Source organism: Galleria mellonella, unplaced genomic scaffold, assembly GCF_026898425.1.
Source record: "Galleria mellonella isolate WM207_F2 unplaced genomic scaffold, CSIRO_AGI_GalMel_v1 utg44, whole genome shotgun sequence".
In the NCBI taxonomy this organism is placed as follows: domain Eukaryota; kingdom Metazoa; phylum Arthropoda; class Insecta; order Lepidoptera; family Pyralidae; genus Galleria; species Galleria mellonella.
Window position 1 is genome coordinate 5526344 of NW_026442100.1, and position 21157 is coordinate 5547500.

The 21157-nt window shown below is 35.0% G+C and overlaps 2 protein-coding genes across 2 annotated transcripts in view; one reads left to right on the forward strand and one right to left on the reverse strand.

Annotated features, from left to right (window-relative positions):
• The window catches only part of LOC113516388 (neuropeptide SIFamide receptor), a 195021-nt gene that overhangs the window by 47269 nt on the left and 126595 nt on the right, over positions 1-21157 (reverse strand). The window lies entirely within an intron of this gene.
• LOC128201465 (uncharacterized) lies at positions 2191-4607 on the forward strand. The gene is made up of 2 exons (XM_052898525.1): positions 2191-2245; positions 4267-4607. Exons 1-2 carry the CDS (start codon positions 2234-2236, stop codon positions 4495-4497), a joined length of 243 nt encoding a protein of 80 aa, XP_052754485.1. The 5' UTR covers positions 2191-2233; the 3' UTR covers positions 4498-4607.

The window sequence follows — 21157 nt, forward strand, 5'->3', positions numbered from 1 at the left end:
ATACATACACACACACACATACATACATACATACATATCTGTCACGCCTGTCTCCCATTAGGGTAGGCAGAAACAATGGAACGCCAAATGCTTCGATTCAAACAAACCTCTTTCGCTTCTTCCACATTCATCAATCTTTTCATACACGCTTGCCGGTTACGGGTACCATAGTTCAATTGTGTTTAAACACTCAAAAAATACAATCACGTTGGAACTACCTCCCTTTTTTAATGCATGATAATGGAATGGTAACCTCGTCTGCGGTAACAGTATACGCTGACTAGGCACTAGTGAGAGATGATAGGTGAGAATGAAAAGGCAGGTCAGTTAGCCCATTGTGATGAACACATCTGGAATTCAGCACGATGGTTTCCAGGGAGACCACGCGGAGGTCGACCTGACAAGGTACATTGCTAGCAATGGCACTGATAATCACCATCACTAACAATCTTTATTATTTTGATAAGGGAACAATTTCACGTGTGTCTCGATTTGAATTAATGATTGATGTATGTGTGTGTATGCATGCATGCATGTATGTATGCAAGTGTGTCTTGCTTTACTGCTTTTAAGTTAATGAAGCATCAATCAAGGAAAATGCCGCTTTCAATGAAGACGATCAGCCATATTTAGTAGTGCAATGCTTGTGGTAGACCATTTAGGGTAAGCTAGGAATCGTTTACAATTCCAATGTTACAACTACATAGTGTAGACGGTAAATAGAAAGAATTATATTTGTAAGATTTTTAAAAAGAGGAGGGTATAAGGTAGCAACTAAAATACTCTTTTAACTCGGGTGCAAGTCTCCATTCACTGTATTTTTATTTGTGTTTTTTTTATACAACTTAGAATGGCAAACAAGCCGACAGCCCACCTGATGGAAAGTGGTAACCGTCGTCTATAAACATGAGCAGTACCATGTACATAACAGAGTATACTGTTTCGCCCATGATACCCCCCATGCGTTGCCAATCCTGAGGACTCAGGTGTTATTCCTCTGTACCCAGTAAATTCACGCCATATCCTACCCTTCAAACCGAAACACAGCCATGCAAACACTGTGTATTATGAAGAATCGATGTCTGAAGTAGGATAAACCTGATGACCAGGTCCATTCATAACATTAATAAATAAATGAAAAATATATATATATATATATATATATATATATATATATATATATATATATATATATATATATATAGTATATATCGTCATCTTATTAGCTCTTAACTGTCCGCTGCTGAACCTTCGTCATAAGGGGATTTTTGCTAGTAGTTGTCACGCTTGCCAAGCGGGTTGGCAAAGGTTGGCAATCGCAGTTTTTAACATGTTTTGAGATTTTGAGAGGGACGTTGCTGCCTATCCCTCGACCATTATGTTCCCGTAGTCGCCTTTTACGACACCCACTGGAAAGGAAAGAGTGGGTTATTCTATGCTGGGGGATCATAGGGGGAAAGACCACACATGTAAGTATATATACATTATATATAATACCAAGTATCTAATTTAATATAATTCTAATTCATATTTTGAAATATATATATTAAATATTATTAATGGTTTACGTCTATATATTTTTTTGTACAATTTAGAATGACAAACAAGCTGACGACCCACCTTACGGAAAGTGGTGATCGTCGCCTATAGACATGAGCAGTACCATGGACATAACAGAGTATACTGTTTCGCCCATGATACCCCCCATGCGTTGCCATTCCTGGGGACTCGGATGTTATTCCTCTGTACCCAGTAAATTTGCGCCATATCCCACCCTTCAAACCGAAACACAGCCATGCAAACACAACTGCTTCACGGTTGAAACAAGAATAGGACAGAGGCACCCAAGCTTTTGTAGTCTCCCTCTAATATATATAATTTTATGTGGTACTTAATCGAAAACAACCTTACGTTAGGATTGAGAGAAAAACCACAACTACAGCCAGTAGCTAAATCTCAACAAGTTAAGTAATATAGCAATAAATGATAGAAAAATCTATTAGATCAGTAAAAAAAAAACACCATAGCATTCTATAGAGGTACCAGAATAACCGGCTGTGCAGTGTGATATACCAGTAAAACAATTATTTAGTATTTAAACATGCCACTGCCTATATACGGTAAGGACCTAAAATTCCAGAACGGCTATATAACGTGCGACACGCATCATTGGAACAGTCGTATACTTATATTCGATTCGATTAGTCGACAAATAATTTCAAATTTAACAAAAATGTACCGTCTGGTAAGTACATTCACATTTGGAATTACCATCGTTGCCCAATTTAGACACCAGTCTCCCACAAATATGTTTAGTTTTATATTATTGTCACCAATTAATGTGTAATATGAAAGTGGTTGAAAAATTATTAATAGCTAGTAACCCGTCCCGGCGTCGCACGGGTGGACATTAAAAAAAAAGTGCACATTAAGGCTGCACACGTGACGGTAACTTAAAAATGGAGTAACTTCTCCCGTTTTCCCAACATTTCCCTTCACTGCTCTGCTCTTATTGATCGTAGCGTGATGAAAAATATACTATAACCTGCCCAGGAGTATGAAGAAAAATTGTACCAAGTTTCCTTAAAATCCGTCGATTAGTTTTTGTTTCTGTAACGAATATATAGACAGATAGGCAAAAATTTTACTGATTGCTATTTTGGCATCAGTATCGATCACTAATCACCCGCTGATAGTTATTTTGGAAATATATTTCATGTACAGAATTGACCTCTCTACAGATTTATTATAAGTATAGATTATTATCAGAAAAAAAAAATAGATTAATATTAAGAATTAAGACTGTATTTTCCCAAAAAAAAAAAAAAAAAAAACCGCTAAGTAGTTTTTTTAATTTAATAACTACCTAACCGACTGTAATAAATTGTCTATAAAACTAATATGTATGTTTCTTCAGATTAAAAAAAATCTATTTTCAAAATCGATTTATAACTAATGAGGAGTTATGAGGTAACAAACACATAAAAAAATACCACCGAACTGGAAAACTACTTCTTTTCGGATTAAATATTAATATTTCGTCGTCCTCCGTGGCGCAGCGGTCAACACGCCTGCCTGCGACATGGAGGCCCCGGGTTCGGTCCCCGGCCAGGTCATGATGGAAAACGATCTTTTCCTGATTGTCCTGGGTCTTGGATGTTTATCTATATATGTATCTATTATAAATATAGTATCGTTGAGTTAATATCCCATAACACAAGTCTCGAACTTACTTTGGGGCTAGCTCAATCTGTGTGATTTGTCCGTATTTATTTATTTATTTTATTTATTTATTATTATTATATAGACATTATATATTATAATTTATTTTATACATTAAAATTTATAAACAAACACATTAATTATCAATATTTTCTAAGTTAAGTTTCTAAGTTTAATAACAATATAAAGTTATGTATTTACAATTTTATTTACAATACCAAAAGGTTTAATATTATTTGAAATAATTTGCTTTCGCCTTGGGCTATAATTATAAGGACTAAAACAAGATCTTTATTAGCAAACGCTGACAATATTAATTGGGTTTTATCGATAAAATATATTTTTACAAGACTATTATGAAATTTATTTTACAAAAACGTGTTTTAAATAATTTGACCAGAGGGAGACTTTGTACAAAAGTCGTTTGTTTGGACACCTCTGCCCCATTCGTGTTTCAACCGTAAAGCAATTTTGTTTGTATGGATGTGTTCGGTTTGAAGGGTGGGATATGGCAGTGAATTTACGGGGTACAGTGGAATAACACTTGAGTCCTCAGGAATAGCAACGCATGGGAAGTATCATGGGTGAAACAGTATACTCTGTTATGTCCACGGTACTGTTCATGTCTATAGGCGACGACGGTTACCAGTTTGCATCAGGTGGGCCGTCAGCTTGTTTGCCATTCTAAGTTACATAAAAAAAATAAGAAATTATAATTTTTTTTTAAATAATGCCATAGTATTCTATATAAAATACAAAATCTGATTTCTAGTTTCAGTAACGATAATTATCCATTGCTTTGTTAATTTACTGCTCTTGCAAAATCTTAGGCTGTGGATTGAGCTCTCTACTGAGGTATTCCCTAGAAATTACAGGATGGGATTCTTTAAAAAGGACGTATTAAGATTTCTTCGTATGATATCTTTAATGTTGCAGGCTGCAGTAACCATTAATCCAGCCGTATGTTGGTATACCATTTTGTGGTATAAATTTTTTTACAAAATTTTACATTTATAGAATTTTACAAGTATAAATTTGTTCCAGATTTTTCTATGCCTTCTCGCCTCAGTGAGCGCGGCCCCAGCTCCGAAGCCCGTAGTAGTCTACTCAAGCGGAGTACCAGCTGTGTACCACTCTCCCCTAGTGGCCCCTGCTCCCCTAGTACACGCTCCGGTGGTGCACCACGCTCCCGTGGTGTCCCATGTCAGCGCCCTCTACCATCAGCCGGTCGTGCCCGCTTACAGACCTACAATATTCGCTCCTCATTTGTTCTAGAAAGTTCTTGACGCCTAATACAATCTTGTAAACTAAATATATTTGGTTGAATATTTAATGTGAAAGAAATATTTATTTGTAATTTGTTTTTTGGAATAAAAAATGTGTTTTTGCAATTTGTGTGTATTATTTCTTTGTATTAATTGGAATTTTGTCCCTCTAACCTTTTGTCCTATTCCCACTGACGTATTAAGAACCATGTCATTCCTATTTTCATATATACCGCGTCATCTAGTGTAATGGTGCTACAACAGTAATACTTTTGTAACCGACAGATGGCGTTCAATACATATAATAAATCTAGTATACTTTTTTAAAATTGGAATACAAAATCTCCTGTCTTCTGAGAATTTTTTTTTAATAATAGATATATAATGGTTAGCTGGTAGAGAGTACCGTCCGGTGTTAAGTCCGCCAAATATACATAGAATTTTACTGTGCATTAAAGTTTAAATAAATAAATAAATATACTTTTAAATGAAAGGTCATATAAATATAAACAATAATGTAATTAATTAATAATAATTTCCTCCTTTTTTTGCAATTTTATTTTCCTTTTTATTTTCTATTGTTCAAGGGACCTGTACTATAATTTTTTTTTTAATATACTTCATTTATTTTTTTTAATCAATCTTCAGTGCGTACACTTTATAAATAATTCGTAATTTATTAATTTATACACGCATCAACTCGATCTAAGAATATATAATCTAATCTCTAATAATATATTTAATATTATAAACAACACTAGTTTCTATTGAAACAAAAGACGTGGGAGTAGTGTAGGCGTAGTTAGGTGTTACAATCCATTGTTTGGGGGGAAAGGGATTGTTAGTAATGGAGACTGAGAATCCCATTGCTAGCAATATACCCAACCAGGTCGACCTCGCGGTTCTCCCTAGAAACTATCATGGTTAATTCCTGATGAACTCATCATGATGGGCTAACTGGCCTGTTTTCATTCTCATCTATCACCCTTCACTGGTGCTCCGCCAGCGTATTCCGTTAGCGCAGGCGGGGTTACCATACCATTTTCACCCATCAAAAAAAATCTATTGTTTACTCTGTTTTCTAACATCAAATAATTACTCTTTATGCTTATAGGTGACGGTTTGCACTTTCCATTAGGTGGATTGTATTATCACTTGTTTAGTTTGACCCCACTTGATATAATATTTATTTATTTACAATGTATAAATAGGGTCTTAATAGATAACTTTCCGAAATTACAGTAGTTTTTAAAAAAAAAACATGACGATTTAAAAGAGATATTGTAAAAGCTTATTCAAATAAAGTTTTTTTTTTTATTTTGAAATAGTTTTTACTGGAGTATGTTTACAACAAAGAGAAAATATAGCAGGACGTGTATACCAATTTTCATTGGTAATTGGTAAAATTAAGGCGCTATGAGGTAACAAACAAACTTACTTTTATATGCAGTTCATTATGACTTTTTTTATACAGCTTAGAATGGCAACCAAGCTGACGGCCCACCTGATGGAAAGTGGTAACCGTCGCCTATAGACATGAGCAGTACCATGCACATAACAGAGTATACTGTTTCCCCCATGATATCCCCCATGCGTTGCCATTCCTGAGGACTCAGGTGTTATTCCTCTGTACCCAATAAATTCACGCCATATCCCACCCTTCAAACCGAAACACAGCCATGCAAACCCAGCTGCTTCACCGTTGATACCAAAGCAATCGACTTTTGTACAAAGTCTCCCTCTGGTAAATTATGTATTTTATATAATAACAGGCAAATCAAATAAAAAAACAAAGTTAAATTGACATTTCTTTGTCAGAAGTTATATTTAGACATATTGGAGTTTGCAATATGTTTATTTTTTTTTATCTTCCAAAACTTATTCTATTAAAAGTTTAGCTTCTAAACGGTATGCAACGAATAGCATCTATGTTGATTCAATTAACTTAACAATAGACAGTATGCAAGAGTTACTTTACGATTTCATTGTATAACTAATAAAGACTTGTTTAAATATTTAATAAAGTATTTAATTGGTTAGTGTTGTATAAAATAGTTATGATTATGTGTATTGTTTAAGACGTTTAATAAAATAAAATAACCGTTTATTCAGCTGTAACAAAATTAAAATTTTAATGAATATTTGCGCTTATTTAAGTTTTAATTTGCAATAGTTGACGTTTTAGCGTAGGAAAGGGGAACCCTTTCCCTCTCTATCATCCCTATCTTGGATTGTTCTTATTCAAATTGGTCCATTTTCCAATATTAGTGCCTCTGTCTACCATCTGTTTTTGGAATGTTTTTTCCGTCTACACACATATATATATATATATATATTCTGTTACTAATATATAGTTTATTATTATATATATTATATTATATTTTATTATTTTTCATATTATTTCGCACAATATATGTTATGATTTATATATAATCCCTATTTTAATTTAATTTCTCCTTTTGGATTCCTAAGGTTGACTAGAAGAAATCCTTTCAAGGGATAAGTCTGCTTGTACGCAGTATTGTTGTAAGCATGAAAAGTATACATAAGCATATAAATAAACAAATAAAACAGACAAATCTATATTCGTAACTATGATTTCATTATTTACGAACATACAGAATCTAAACACGTATTTTTGTATATTAAAAGTTCAATACCTTTATGTAAATACAAAGACTTGCAACATTGAAACGAAATAAACTACCATACTCTTTCCAAATGCAGATTCTTCACAAAGGAAAGACACAAAATTTGAAAAGGTAAATAAACTAAACGCAAAATAGAAAAGATAGAACTTTGTCCAATAATAAAGTTTTGAGTCTCCGCCGAGGCCTCAATAGTTCATCCACATGAAACCCTTGGGTATATAAGACTAAAAGCAAATAAATAAAGATTAAATAGTTTTTTTTAGGCAACTTAGAATGGCAAACAAGGTGACGGCCCACCTGATGGAAAGTGGTAATGAGGACATGAACAGTACCATGGACATAATAGAGTAACTTGTTTCGCCCATGATACCCCCCATGCGTTGCCATTCCTGAGGACTCAGGTGTTATTCCTCTGTGCCCTGTAAATTTACTACCATAACGAAACTCACGGGAAAGGTAGGTGTGGTCCATTCTATGCCGGGACCACACGACCTGGACGACACAATTAGTCACAAGTTCTAGACCCATTTTTTTACAACATAGGGGGCAAACGAGCATGCGGCTCACCTGATGGTAAATGACTACCGACGCCCATGATCATCCACAACACCAACGGCATTGCAGGTGTGCTGCCGGCCTTTTAAAAAGGAATATGCTCTTTTCTTAAAGGTTATAATGTCGTATCTGTTCGGAAATACTGCTGCTGGAAGTCGATTCCAAAGAGTGGTTGTGCGTGGACTAGTTCCACTCCACTAGTCCAGATAGTTGGGATTTTTATAACTTCAGGCGAATTAGGAAATTTTTTTTTCGAAGTTTTCCCAAGACACTTCAGCATGGGGTTTTTCAAAAGGGGAGTAAAGAGGTTTCTTCAGGGTCGGCAACGCACGCGTAATACCTCCGGTATTGCAGGCGTTCATAGGCTACGGTAACCACTTACCATCAGGCGGGCCGTATGCTTGTTTGCCACATCAGTAGTATAAAAAAAAAACACTTTTTAAAGCTGCTTAAAAATAATGTGCAACATTAATTTATATGCAACCTTTAATATCTTTAATCTCGATTTAATATTATGCATTTATATTTAAATGCAGTACGTACAAGGAAAGCGGTTTTAAAGCAGATTGCAGATATAAAATACGAGACAATCTTACGAGTATTTCGATATCTTACGAGTAGTGAAAGTGAGTATGTTTGTGTGTTTATAACTGCTGACCAAATCATCATGAAGTTTGACATACACACAGTGAATGGTGTAGAAAAGAATGTACTTTTACAACCCCAGCATGTAAACATATTATTGAATAGCAATTTGGTTACCTCTGTCCCATTCGTGTTTTAACCGTAAAGCATGTGGTTGCATAGCTGTGTTTCGGTTTGAAGGGTGGGATATGGCGTGAATTCACTAGGTACGCAGGAATAACACCTGAGTCCTCAGGAATGGGAACGCATGCGGGGTATCATGGGCGAAACAGTATACTCTGTTATGTTCATGGTACTGCTCATGTCTATAGGCGACGATTACCACATTCCATCAGGTGGGCCGTCAGCTTGTTTGCCATTCTAAGTTGTATAAAAAAAAATCATATCAGCCTTTAACTGTCCACTGCTGAACATAAGCCTTCCCCTAGGGGGGTTTTGACAGTAGTTGCTACGCTTGGCAGGCGGATTAGCAACCGTAGTTAGGCCTTTGAGGATGTTTTAAGAGGGACGCTGCTGCCCATCCCTCGCTCTCCCTTAGTCGCCTCTTACGACACCCACGGAAAAGGAAGCGGTTGCCTATTCTATGCCGGGACCACACGGGAACATGTACAATATATCTATATGGGGAGGAGAAGGGATTGTTAGTAATGGGGTCTAACTACCCCATTGCTAGCAATATACCCTGTCAGGTCGACCTCCACGCGGTTCCTCCTGGAAACCATCGTGGTTAATTCTAGCGCAATTCATCACGATGGGCTAACTGACCTGCTTCATCGTCACCTATCATCTCTTACTGGTGCCCCGCCGGGATAACGATAGCGCAGGCGGGGTAACCATTCCATTATCATCTATTAACCTTTAAATACCTGAAGTTTCAAATTTGATACCGGGGTTATAAATCGCATTGGGCGCCTACAATCGATTTTATTTTAATATTTGGCTGTTTAAATGTTACCAAATGTTTTTATTTTCAAAATAAATATATAAAAATATCGTTTTTATTTTTTTAATTATTTTCCCCATTGGTAAACATAGTAAAGGGTACACTTATATTTTTTTAATTTGATTTAAATATCAGGTTTTTAAGGGTTAAAAAATACATCTACATGGGTAATACATACCTATGAGTATATTACGCGTATTTTAATACAATAAATGCTAATTTATAAATGATTTTGTTTGTATGTTACCTTTTAGCTTTTTATTAGCTCAGTTACAATTCTCACGAAATTTGCAATACATTATTAATTATATGGAATGGAAAAGAACATAGGCCACTTTTTATCCTGATCACGTGGACAAAGTCGCCAGCAGAGATAAGTAATGTATATATATATAGCCGGTCAATGACCCCAGTTAGATATATCTGGAATTCTCACAAAAATGCTAATACCTTTTAAAATCAATTTACATTAGCCTCTCTCGTATTTGATAACAATTAATTCGATAATATTATTCGACAAAGAATAGGCAACTGTATTAGAATATTGTTATATATATATATATATATATATATATATACTGGTATATATATATATATATATATATATATATATATATATATATATATATATATATATATATATATATATATATATATATATATATATATATATATATATATATATATATATATATATATATATATATATATATATATATATATATACATAACAATTTTACTCTATTTTTAACCGACTAAGTAGAAGGGTACTCAATCAGGTTGTATTTTTTTATGTTTGTAATTTATTTTTATAACTCCGTCAATTGTAAATCGACTTAGATTATATTTTTATTTGAAAGAATAGACTTACAGATTGGTTCTGTTGCAATTTTATATAAATCGATATAATAAATAGACATATACATAAACAGACATAAAAAGAGATAAAAATAAACATATATAAAAAATTTTAGACAAAAGAAGTCATAAAGTAAGCCCAAAATAAGCCCATAGTAACATAAAATTTATTAATCATTTGAGAATTCTGGCCTATAATTTTTATTTATTTATAATTATTTTTTATGCCAATGACTTGGTCATTTTATGCATCTTTATTTTGATAGTGAGACGTGTCAAGATTGTTCGATAAATATGTCAAGAAAGATGGATTAAGCATAATAAATAATAAAGGCAAACGTCTGGGCTTTTATAATTTAAACAAATATTGTCTATTTTATCTAATTGTATCGAACTGAAATTTAACACTTCAGTAACTGTTACTATAAGTTTTTCAATAATATTGCGAGATAAATCTTCGCTATTCGATTAAAATGTGTGACAGTATTAATGGATTTGTTTAAACAAATTCCATAATCCTCTAGAGGATTATTGGAGATGTATTTATTTACTTTAGCTTGGAATTATAATAATTTATGATTACAGTAATATTATTTTTAAATAAATGTGTCATTTAATTCGTTTAATATTCATTACTGAAGATAGATCTTCAACATATATAGAGATGATACAGATCTCTGATCTAATTTAGGGTCTCCCACAAGTTTTACAGACCATTGTAATTTTACATACATATATAGTTGTATTTTTTCCATGTAACTGTATTTTTATGTAAAATTTTTGGAGTAAATAAATAAATAAATAAAAAAAGTTAATAGATAGTCCATAAAATAATTCTTATTATTCTGCATCTATCGAATTTTGGTCCCATTCATGTTTCAATCGTGAAGCAGTTGTGTTTGCATGGCTGTTTCGGTTTGAAGGTTAGGATATGGCGTGAATTCACTGGGTACAGAGGAATAACACCTGAGTCCTCAGGAATGGTAACGTATGGGAGGTATTAGGGGCGAAACAGTATACTCTATAATGTCCATGGTACTGCTCATGTCTATAGGCGACGGTTACCACTTGCCATCAGGTGGGCCGTCAGCTTGTTTGCAGCATAAAATAAAGCTAAAAGCTATATGTTAACGGCTTATAAGGTATTAATATATTGTTAACTAAGCTGTTTACTACAAACCTGTTGCCTTTATAAAGCGACAAGGCCGCAGCTGCACTCTAGTACATTATAGTAATGAGCGATGTTTCAATGAACTTTCACAATGCCAACTGCAGCATTTAGCCACTGTCCATAATGAGCCACTTGAATTATTACAATAATAATACTTTATTATTCAGACTACAATTTGGTCCATTTTGCTAGTAACAATATCCTTACAAACTTTGTTAGTAAAAAAAGAAAAGCGATTTAAGTGAACATTTAATTAAAGCATTTCACTGAGATGTGAGCCAGCCGACTAGAACAGCATCTGAATGAAATGCCCAATTATAGACGAGTTATATTTCTCGCCTATTACTTTCAGAATGATGTTGGTGCTTGTCCTAACCTTGTGTAGCAATGATGCAGTTATTACACCATAAAGGTAACATATATGTATTTCTTTTTAATAAAAGATTCACAATAAGTACCTAATTTAAATTACGTTGGGGGAAAGGGATTGTTAGTAATGGAGACTGAGAATCCTATTGCTAACAATATACCCAACCAGGTCGACCTCCTCGCGGTTCTCCCTTGTAACTATCATGGTTAATTCATGATGAATTCATCATGATGGGCCAACTGGCCTGTTTTCATTCTCATCTATCACCCTTCACTAGTGCTCTGCCAGCGTATCCCGTTAGCGCAGGCGGGGTTACTACATCATTTTCACCTATCAAAAAAAATTAAATTACGCTCTGCTTGGATGTAATAATCTATCATCAATCTACTATCAAGTTTTCAAATCGGTTTACAACTGACGGAGTTATGAGGTAACAAACATGAATAAAGTATGAATATGAATGGTAATAAAGATTATCTATCTATCTATCTATCAAAAATGAAATGAAATTAAATGAATTTATTTTGCTGGAATGTAGGTGGTTTTAGATGGAAGAGGTACATTCCCCATATACATTCTGCCTGTATTTTTTTTTATACAACTTAGAATGGCAAACAAGCTGACGGCCCACCTGATGGAAAGTGGCGTATGCTGTATGTCCGGCGTGCAAATTATTAACAATATGAGAAATTTACATATATTCTACATTGTATTTCCCACCATTAGTCATACTATTTAATACACCAGAGGGAGACTTTGTACAAAAATCGATTGCTGGGCAGTGTTTGCATGGCTGTGTTTCGGTTTGAAGCTGGGATATGGCGTGAATTTACTGGGTACAGAGGAATAACACCTGAGTCCTCAGGAATGGCAACGCATGGGGGGTATCATGGGCGAAACAGTATACTCTGTTATGTCCATGGTACTGCTCATGTCTATAGGCGATGGTTACCACTTTCCATCAGGTGGGCCGTCAGCTTGTTTGCCATTCTAAGTTGTATAAAAAAAACACACACACATATTTTATTACAGTGAATACAAAAGAAAACCTAAAATTCAAAATGACAATTACATCTCCAGTTTAGGCTGTCAAGTATATTTGTTGTTTTTTTTTTTTTAATTAAATATTCATTAATGGCATAAAAAATATTACACGACAGCCAATTCTTAAATTTACCTTTAAACACTGTATGAGCTATTATTTCTCTAATGGTAATTTTGTAGAATTGGTAAAAAATGCAACCGAATTCAGAACTTTCCTTTTGAAGTCACAAACGGCATAATTACGGCAAATCAGTGGATAAACAAAAGCATAGTGACGGCAAACATCATTCATCATGCACTCGTATATATGGATGGTCGTATGAGCTGCGAAATAGGGGCGTTATCATTAATTCGATTTAATGAACCGTAACTTCATTATTACGTATTTCGATTCCGTTGAACGGGGAATAGATAAAAAATAATTGTCCATTAATTATCAGTTATTGGTCTGCGAGAGGCCACAACTGTGCTGTGGTTTAATCGACTGCAAAACTTGGCTACTTGTGTGTAGTAAGAACAAGTGGGTAAATTTTTTATACCAGTTGATTATAGAACAAAATAAGATGACCTTCATTGTTTTTATTATTATTATTTCAGTCGTTAACTGTCCACTGCTGAACATAAGCCTTCCCCATAAGGGGAGTTTTGCCAGTAGTTGCTTAGATTGGCAGGCAGGTTGGCTACCGCAGTTAGGCTTTTAGAGATTTTTTAATAGGGACGCTGCTGCCCATCTTGTGCCCTCCCTTAGTGGGCTCTTACGACACCCACGGGAAGGGAAGGGGTGGCCCATTCTATGCCGGGACCACACACGGAGATCTACGTGTGGTAGTTGTAAATATATAGCTTTGCATAACAAGGTGCCAGGTTCAATTCTCGGTCAATTTAGGACATAAACTTTTCTAAATTGGCTCAGATAGTTTCACATGGTATCTTAGCTTCAGCACTTGGGAATTGACGTAATTATCATACCAATTTAAATGTCATATAAATATATTATTTTAGAAGAAAATTACCATCTTATTTGGATGTTTAAAATTAAATTTACTCACTCGAAACTTTCGAAATGTATTCTTGCATGGTTGGATTTTGATACAGAATGTGAAATATGGAAATGGATTTACCGGGTACAAAGACATATCTAATCAGAAATGGTAACATACTATGAGCATGACATTGTATTATATGATATTACCAGAAGGAGACTTTGTACAAAAGTCGATTGCTTGGCTACCTCTGTTCCATTCGTGTTTCAACCGTGAAGCAGTTGTGTTTGCATGACTGTGTTTCGGTTTGAAGGGTGGGATATGGCGTGAATTTACAGGGTACAGAGGAATAACATCTGAGTCCTCAGGAATGGCAACGCATGGGGAGTATCATGGGCGAAACAGTATACTCTGTTATGTCTATGGTAGTGCTCGTGTCTATAGGCAACGGTTACCACTTTCCATCAGGTGGGCCGTCAGCTTGTTTGCCATTCTAAGTCGTATAAAACAATATTACAGTCTGTGTATACAAAGTCATTATTTCTCTCTTAACTTTAGAAGAGTGTGTTTTACCACAGAAATTTAACAAAGTTTAAAAACATTATAAGATTTGTAGTACAGTTTATTGCTTACTCGCCGTGTGATCTCGGCATAGAATGGGCCACTTCTTTCTCGTGGGTGTGGTAAGAGGCGACTTACAGAACTTAATAGTCGAGGGACGGGTGACAGCGTCCCACTTAAAATATCACTAAAACCTAACTGCGGTGGGGGAAAGGGATTGTTGGCAATGGAGTTTGACAGCCCCATTGCTAGCAATATGTCCTATTAGGTCGATCTCCACGTGGTTCCCCCTGGAAACTATCGTGAACAATTTTTGTTGAATTTGTCACGATGAGCTAACTGACCTGCTTCATCCTCATCAATCATCCCTCACTGGTGCCCTGCCGGTGTATACTGATAGCGCGGGTGGTGTGACCATTCCATTATCACCCATTAAAAATAACCTAACTCCAGTTGCCAACCCGCCTGTCAAGTATATGTTAAAAGTCTATTATGCAATATTATTTTTCGGATGTCCGACATTTAACATATTCGTATATTGGAATACAACGTATATTGGACATTTTTTTTTATGGGTGAAAATGGTATGGTAACCTCGCCTGCGCTAACAGGATACGCTGGCAGAGCACCAGTGAAGGGTGATAGCTGAGAATGAAAACAGGCCAGTTAGTCCATCATGATGAATTCATTAGGAATTAACCATGATAGTTTCCAGGGAGAACCGCGAGGAGGCGACCTAGTTGGGTATATTGCTAGCAATGGGATTCTCAGTCTCCATTACTAACAATCCCTTTCCCCCCCGTATTTGAGTATTTTGCTCGTACCCATTGAACGACTCGACATTGAACGTCGCGACTATGACCAATGAGTTTGTTGTCATTTCGTCAAACTTATTCTGTGGATTCTAACGCCAGTCGAAATTTAATTTAAATACTTATTTCCTAAAATTCAATTTAGGTTTACCATTTAAACTGAACCTAAGTAATACCGAAATGTCTCCATTATCTTCTTTCAGTTCACTTTATATTAATTATCCTACACGCCACAAAGCTCTGACGTTTCTAACTCAATAAATAACTTTGTCCACGGTATATTAATTTTGTAGGCTGGAATAGTAGTGATTAGCCATTGTTCTGGTGTTGTTAAGTTATATGTTTGGTTCATTAGACACTAAGCTAGATGTTATTACTATGACAATGTTAAGTTCTAGAGCGGTGTTTCCAACGTGGGGCCCACGCCCCACGGGGGGCAATTTGATAGTTAAGTGGGGCAATTAAAGAATTTACTTAAAGCAGTTTTAACCCTCTTGCTCCGGGCCATTTAAATGCAATGCTACGAATAGATATCGGTGCCAATTTTAACAAAAAAGGTAAATTAAAACAAAACGCTGTAAATATTTATTAGGTATAATTTCGTTCAAGGTGTGTAGAAGGTCACTATAGGAATTAAGAATATTACATCAGTATAAAGAGAGTGGGAGAGGCAGACTTTGTACAAAAGTCGTTTGCTTGGGTACCTCTGTCCCATTCGTGTTTCAATCGTAAAGCAGTTGTGTTTGCACGGCTGTGTTTCGGTTTGAAGGGTGGGATATGGCGTGAATTTACTGGGTACAGAGGAATAACACCTGAGTCGTCAGGAATGGCAACGCATGGGGGGTATCATAATCGTCTGCTTGTGTGCCATTCTAAGTTGAATAAAAAAAAAAAGAAAAAGGGAGTTGGTACATTCATATTTAACCTAATTCCTTCACATCTTGGGTCCTTGGTATATAGACCTTTGAAAACTTGACAAGTTCAGGTCACGTGACCACAAATGGGCCCGTTTTTTTTATGATCATATTTTTTTATAATAATTTCACATAATAAATTTTAATTTAAATTGTACATCTGTCAGGTTTTAAGAGCTCATAATATCCTTTTTGGAGGGGAGAAGCTAGTCCTCAGCAATATACCCTATCTTTAATGGATGATAATGGAATGGTAACCCCATCTACGCTAACGGTATACACTGGCGGGGTACCAGTGAGACATGATATGTGAGGATGAAGCATGTCAGTAACCAGTTGGCCTATCGTGGCTAACAATAAATCAATAATAATAAGTTTCCAGGGGGAACCGCGTGGAGGTCGACCTAATAGGGTATATTGCTAGCAACCAGACTGTTAATTTCCATTGTTACCAATCCTCTCTCCTCCCAATATACCCTATGAGACCGACCTCGATCGAAGGTAGGTATGGAAGCAGCGATGATGAAGCTGAAGGTCGGAATCATGACTTTAATGTCATAGGCTTGTGAAGTCACAAGACTCGCACGTTATTAATAAATAAATCAACTGGAATGAATAATGTTCATCTATAATTCTAAACACTTGTGTACGATCATATGGCTTAATCGAATGCAACCTTTAATTTGACATTGACTCCGCACAGTCAGATAGGGCCTTCCGATAGGGAGTCTGCTTGAACTTGTCACTAGACTAGTAATGTCCTACGGTTTTTGTATGCAACCGGTAATCGACTGGACAAGGTGATTTTGTTACACAAAAAAAACATCAGCGGCAATCCCATTCTTTTCTCGTGGGTGTCGTAAGAGGCGACTAAAGGGATTTAATAGTAGACTGATGAGTAGCAGCGTCCCTCTTAAAATATCACCAAAACCCTAATTGTGGTTGCCAATCCGCCTGCCAAGCATGGCAACTATTAGCAAAATCCTCCAAGGGGGAGGATGTGATGATGATGATGAATAACTAAATTACTGGGCAAATTTTGATAAAATTGGTTCCATACGAATCTGAAAATATCTCTTTTTGGATAAAAATAGAATTTTTAAAATCGGTTTATGAATGACGGAGTTCCGAAGTAACAAATGTACAAAAACTATTTTTTAAAACTATATTTTTTATGATAGAAAATTAGAACAGCAGATAAAATAAAATCAGAAAATATGTATGTATAAATCAGTCTAAATTAAAGCGTTTTAGACATATTTAATACATAGCGTAGACATATTTTGTAGGCACATTTTTTTTAAATCTACGTTTAATTTGGGATTTTTGTTTTTTAACATGTCAATCCCATAAAATCTAAACAAGTTATCTACTATTACAATTATGACTAAACAATACTATTTACTAATTCACTTAAACACAAAGCAATTTTGGTAGTAGCAGCATGCATTATGCTCTGAACAATCCGCACATCAAATTTTTAGATACATTTGACTTAAAAATTATATTAAGCGGAATAATGTATATACAAATCCAACTGTTATTCTATTTTTAGAATCAAGTATATTTATAGAAGAATAAATTCAAGAGGAGAGCTCCCAACTGAATTATTACTCACAAGTCACATTATGTGCCCACTCCCTTCTGTGCGTCAGTATCAGTTATGTTGAACGTAATTCGATTACATATAAAACACAGAATTAAGGTTATTCACCTCGGCAATTAGGGAACATGGCGAACTATCTATTAGGAACACTTCACACTAATGGCCTATGATGCATTAATTAACTGTGAAAATGACAGATTTTGTAATAATCATAAAATATTACACGTAGATCCCGGATCAACAGTTTTGTACTAAGTTGAATGAAGTTTTGAAAATGACTCGTGGCCCTATTAAGAATTCTCTTTGCTTTTTTTGTGTAACTTAAAATGGTAAACAAGCAGATGGTCTGATGGTCTGATGGAAAGTGGTATCCCTCGTTTATATATTCGAATAGTACCATTATTGATTTATTTATTTAGATTCACCAACAATTGTTTCCACAAGATAGTGTAAATATTTAAACAATTATATACAATTTACATATATATATATATATATATATATATATATATATATATATATATATATATATATATATATATATATATATATATATATATATATATATATATATAGAGACAGGGTATATTGCTAGCAGTGGATTGATGATACGCATTATTAATAATCCTTTCCCCCACCCTCCCAGTGAATATTTTTTTTTATACAACTTAGAATGGCAAACAAGCTGACGTCCCACCTGATGGAAAGTGGTAATCGTCGCCTATAGACACGAACAGTACCATGGACATAACAGAGTATACTGTTTCGCCTATGATACCCCCCATGCGTTGCCATTCCTGAGGACTCAGGTGTTATTCCTCTGTACCCATTAAATTCACGATCCCACCCTTCAAACCGAAACATAGCCATGCAAACACAACTGCTTCACGGTTGAAACACGAATAGGACAGAGGTATCCAAGCAATCGACTATTGTACAAAGTCTCCCTCTGGTATTACTATCAACCGGAGGACTTAATTAGATTTTCCCTCAAATTCATTTCTATCAGTACGTAAAGTAGCTAATAATAGATCTTTATGCAAAGGCTTTTTCTAATTTATCAGATATTTTCCAATAGGTGGAATAAAAACGAATCACCAATCACCGACTAATCATGAAATTTCCGGAATTATAAACATGAAAGGTAAGGAAATGGAGGAAAAATTTTAATGGATCTTCGAATACGTTGCCCCCGAGCGTCAGGATAAAAATAATTTATCATTTTCTACACTCACTATGTAGTAATAATTGCCATATACAAATTTGCATATTATTATTTGTCTCTTGTTGTTTTTTCGATATTTTATCTGTTGCGGTCAAAACTTTTAACCGGTTAAAAGTACTATTGAGTAGCAAAATCAGTCAAAAGTACTTTTGTTTTTTTAAGGTTTTTTGCGTTTGTTTTGTACGGTTATGTTTTTTTGTTGATGGGTGAAAATGGTATGGTAACTCCGCCTGCGCTAACGGGATACGCTGGCGGAACATCAGAGAACCAGGTCGCCTCCACGCGGTTCCCCCTGGAAACTATCATGGTTAATTCCTAATGAATTCATCATGATGGGCTAACTTGCCTGCTTACATTCTCACCTATCACCCGATAGGTGAGAATGTAAGCAGGCAAGTTAGCCCATCATGATGAATTCATCAGGAATTAACCATGATAGTTTCCAGGGGAAACCGCGAGGGGGTTGATCCAGTTGGGTATATAGCTAGCAATGGGATTCTCAGTCTCCATTACTAACAATCCCTTTCCCCCCTGTACGGTTATGTTAGATTAGGTTAGGTACGTTTAATTGTTATTTTAGTCGAAAGTATTATAGACTAAAGCACACGGTCAAAAGTACTTTTGACTGACTTTACTAGTCAATAGTACTTTTGACTGGTTAAGAGTTTTGACTGCAATATATCTAATTTTTCCACAGGTTATATCTTAATTGAATTTTACCAGAGGGAGACTTTGTACCAGAGGGAGACTTTGTCTAAAAGTCGATTGCTTAGTCTCCTCTGTCCCATTCGTGTTTCTACCGTGAAGCAGTTGTGTTTGCATGGCTGTGTTTCGGTTTGAAGGATGGGATATGGCGTGAATTTACAGCGTACAGAGGAATAACATCTGAGTCCTCACGAATGGCAACGCATGGGGGGTATCATGGGCGAAACAGTATACTCTGTTATATCCATGGTATTGCTCATGTCTATAGGCGACGGATACCACTTTCCATCAGGTGGGCCGTCAGCTTGTTTGCCATTCTAAGTTGTATAAAAAAAAATTAAATATATTTTCTCTTTTTTTTTTTTTTATTTTTTTTTTTTTACTAAAACTTACTATAAAAAATTGTTAAAGACGTACATGAAAGTGTGAAAATGTTTATCTATATGTTTTCATATTTAAATATCTCTTTAACACAAACCTATCTTTAACTGGAGTCTGATTACTAAAGGAATTACATTTCAAGTAGGCAGTCCTCAATACATTCACTCAATATTGTTCAAATAACAATTTGTATGGGTAAACAACGATCTATATTACAATGCAACGAATGCTTGATTGTATTACTTATATCTACTACTCTAAAAGAAATTTAGTTGTTTAGACCCCGGGACGTCGCCCTCGGTAAAGCATTGATTAATGCACTTTTGAGGTTGCTTGGAGATTACAATTTTCAACTTAGAGTTTAATATCCTATAGGCGTTATTTTAAGCGACAAAGCATCTTAGAAAGTGATATAGCGTTCTCATTTTACATTTACATTTTAAATTGATTTTTAGATATAAGTAATTCTGTTGACATACAAGTTGTTTGTTGAATTCCTTTTGTTTTAAGTTTAATCAATTTAATTAGTGAATTCCAATATATTGCTATAGATAATTGATTCGTTTGTTCTTATATTTTAGTAAAAAGAAATGTGTAATATTATAAATGCTAATTCAAAAGTGGGATTTTTAAAATCGTATTTGTCAATAACTTTATGTTAATAGTAAGAGATATTAACTACACTTAATTGAGATTTGCTTAGTCCTGGCATAGAATAGGCCACCCCTTTCTTTCCCGTGGATGTCGTAAGAGGCGACTTAGGGAGGGCGAGGGATAGGCGGCAGCGTCCAATTGTGGTTACCAATTCGCCTGCTAAGCGTTGTGACCACTAGCAAAACCCCCTAAGAGGGAGGCTTATGTTCAGCAGTGGACAGTTAAAGGCTGATATATTGATCTTGAATTGTGGTTTATTTTTGATTTTCAATTAGGTTCATTTACGAAGTAAATTATATAATAGTTTAAACAATTAGTTGATCAAACTAGTTCTCTTCTTTAATTTTTAAAAACGATACGAAGCGAGTAGCTTATATTTTAAAATATATAATTTTGTCTCACTAATCATTCAAGTCGGCCAAGGTAAGAAAAGTTTGCATAAAATATTAAGACAAATTGTAATCATATCCAATATTTAATTAGGCGGTGACAAATGGAAGGGATATGGTAATATTTCAGATGGATTCCTCCATGGGGTGACATCTGTTTCTTATTAAAGGAAATTAGGTTTACTACGGCTCGGAGATGAAAC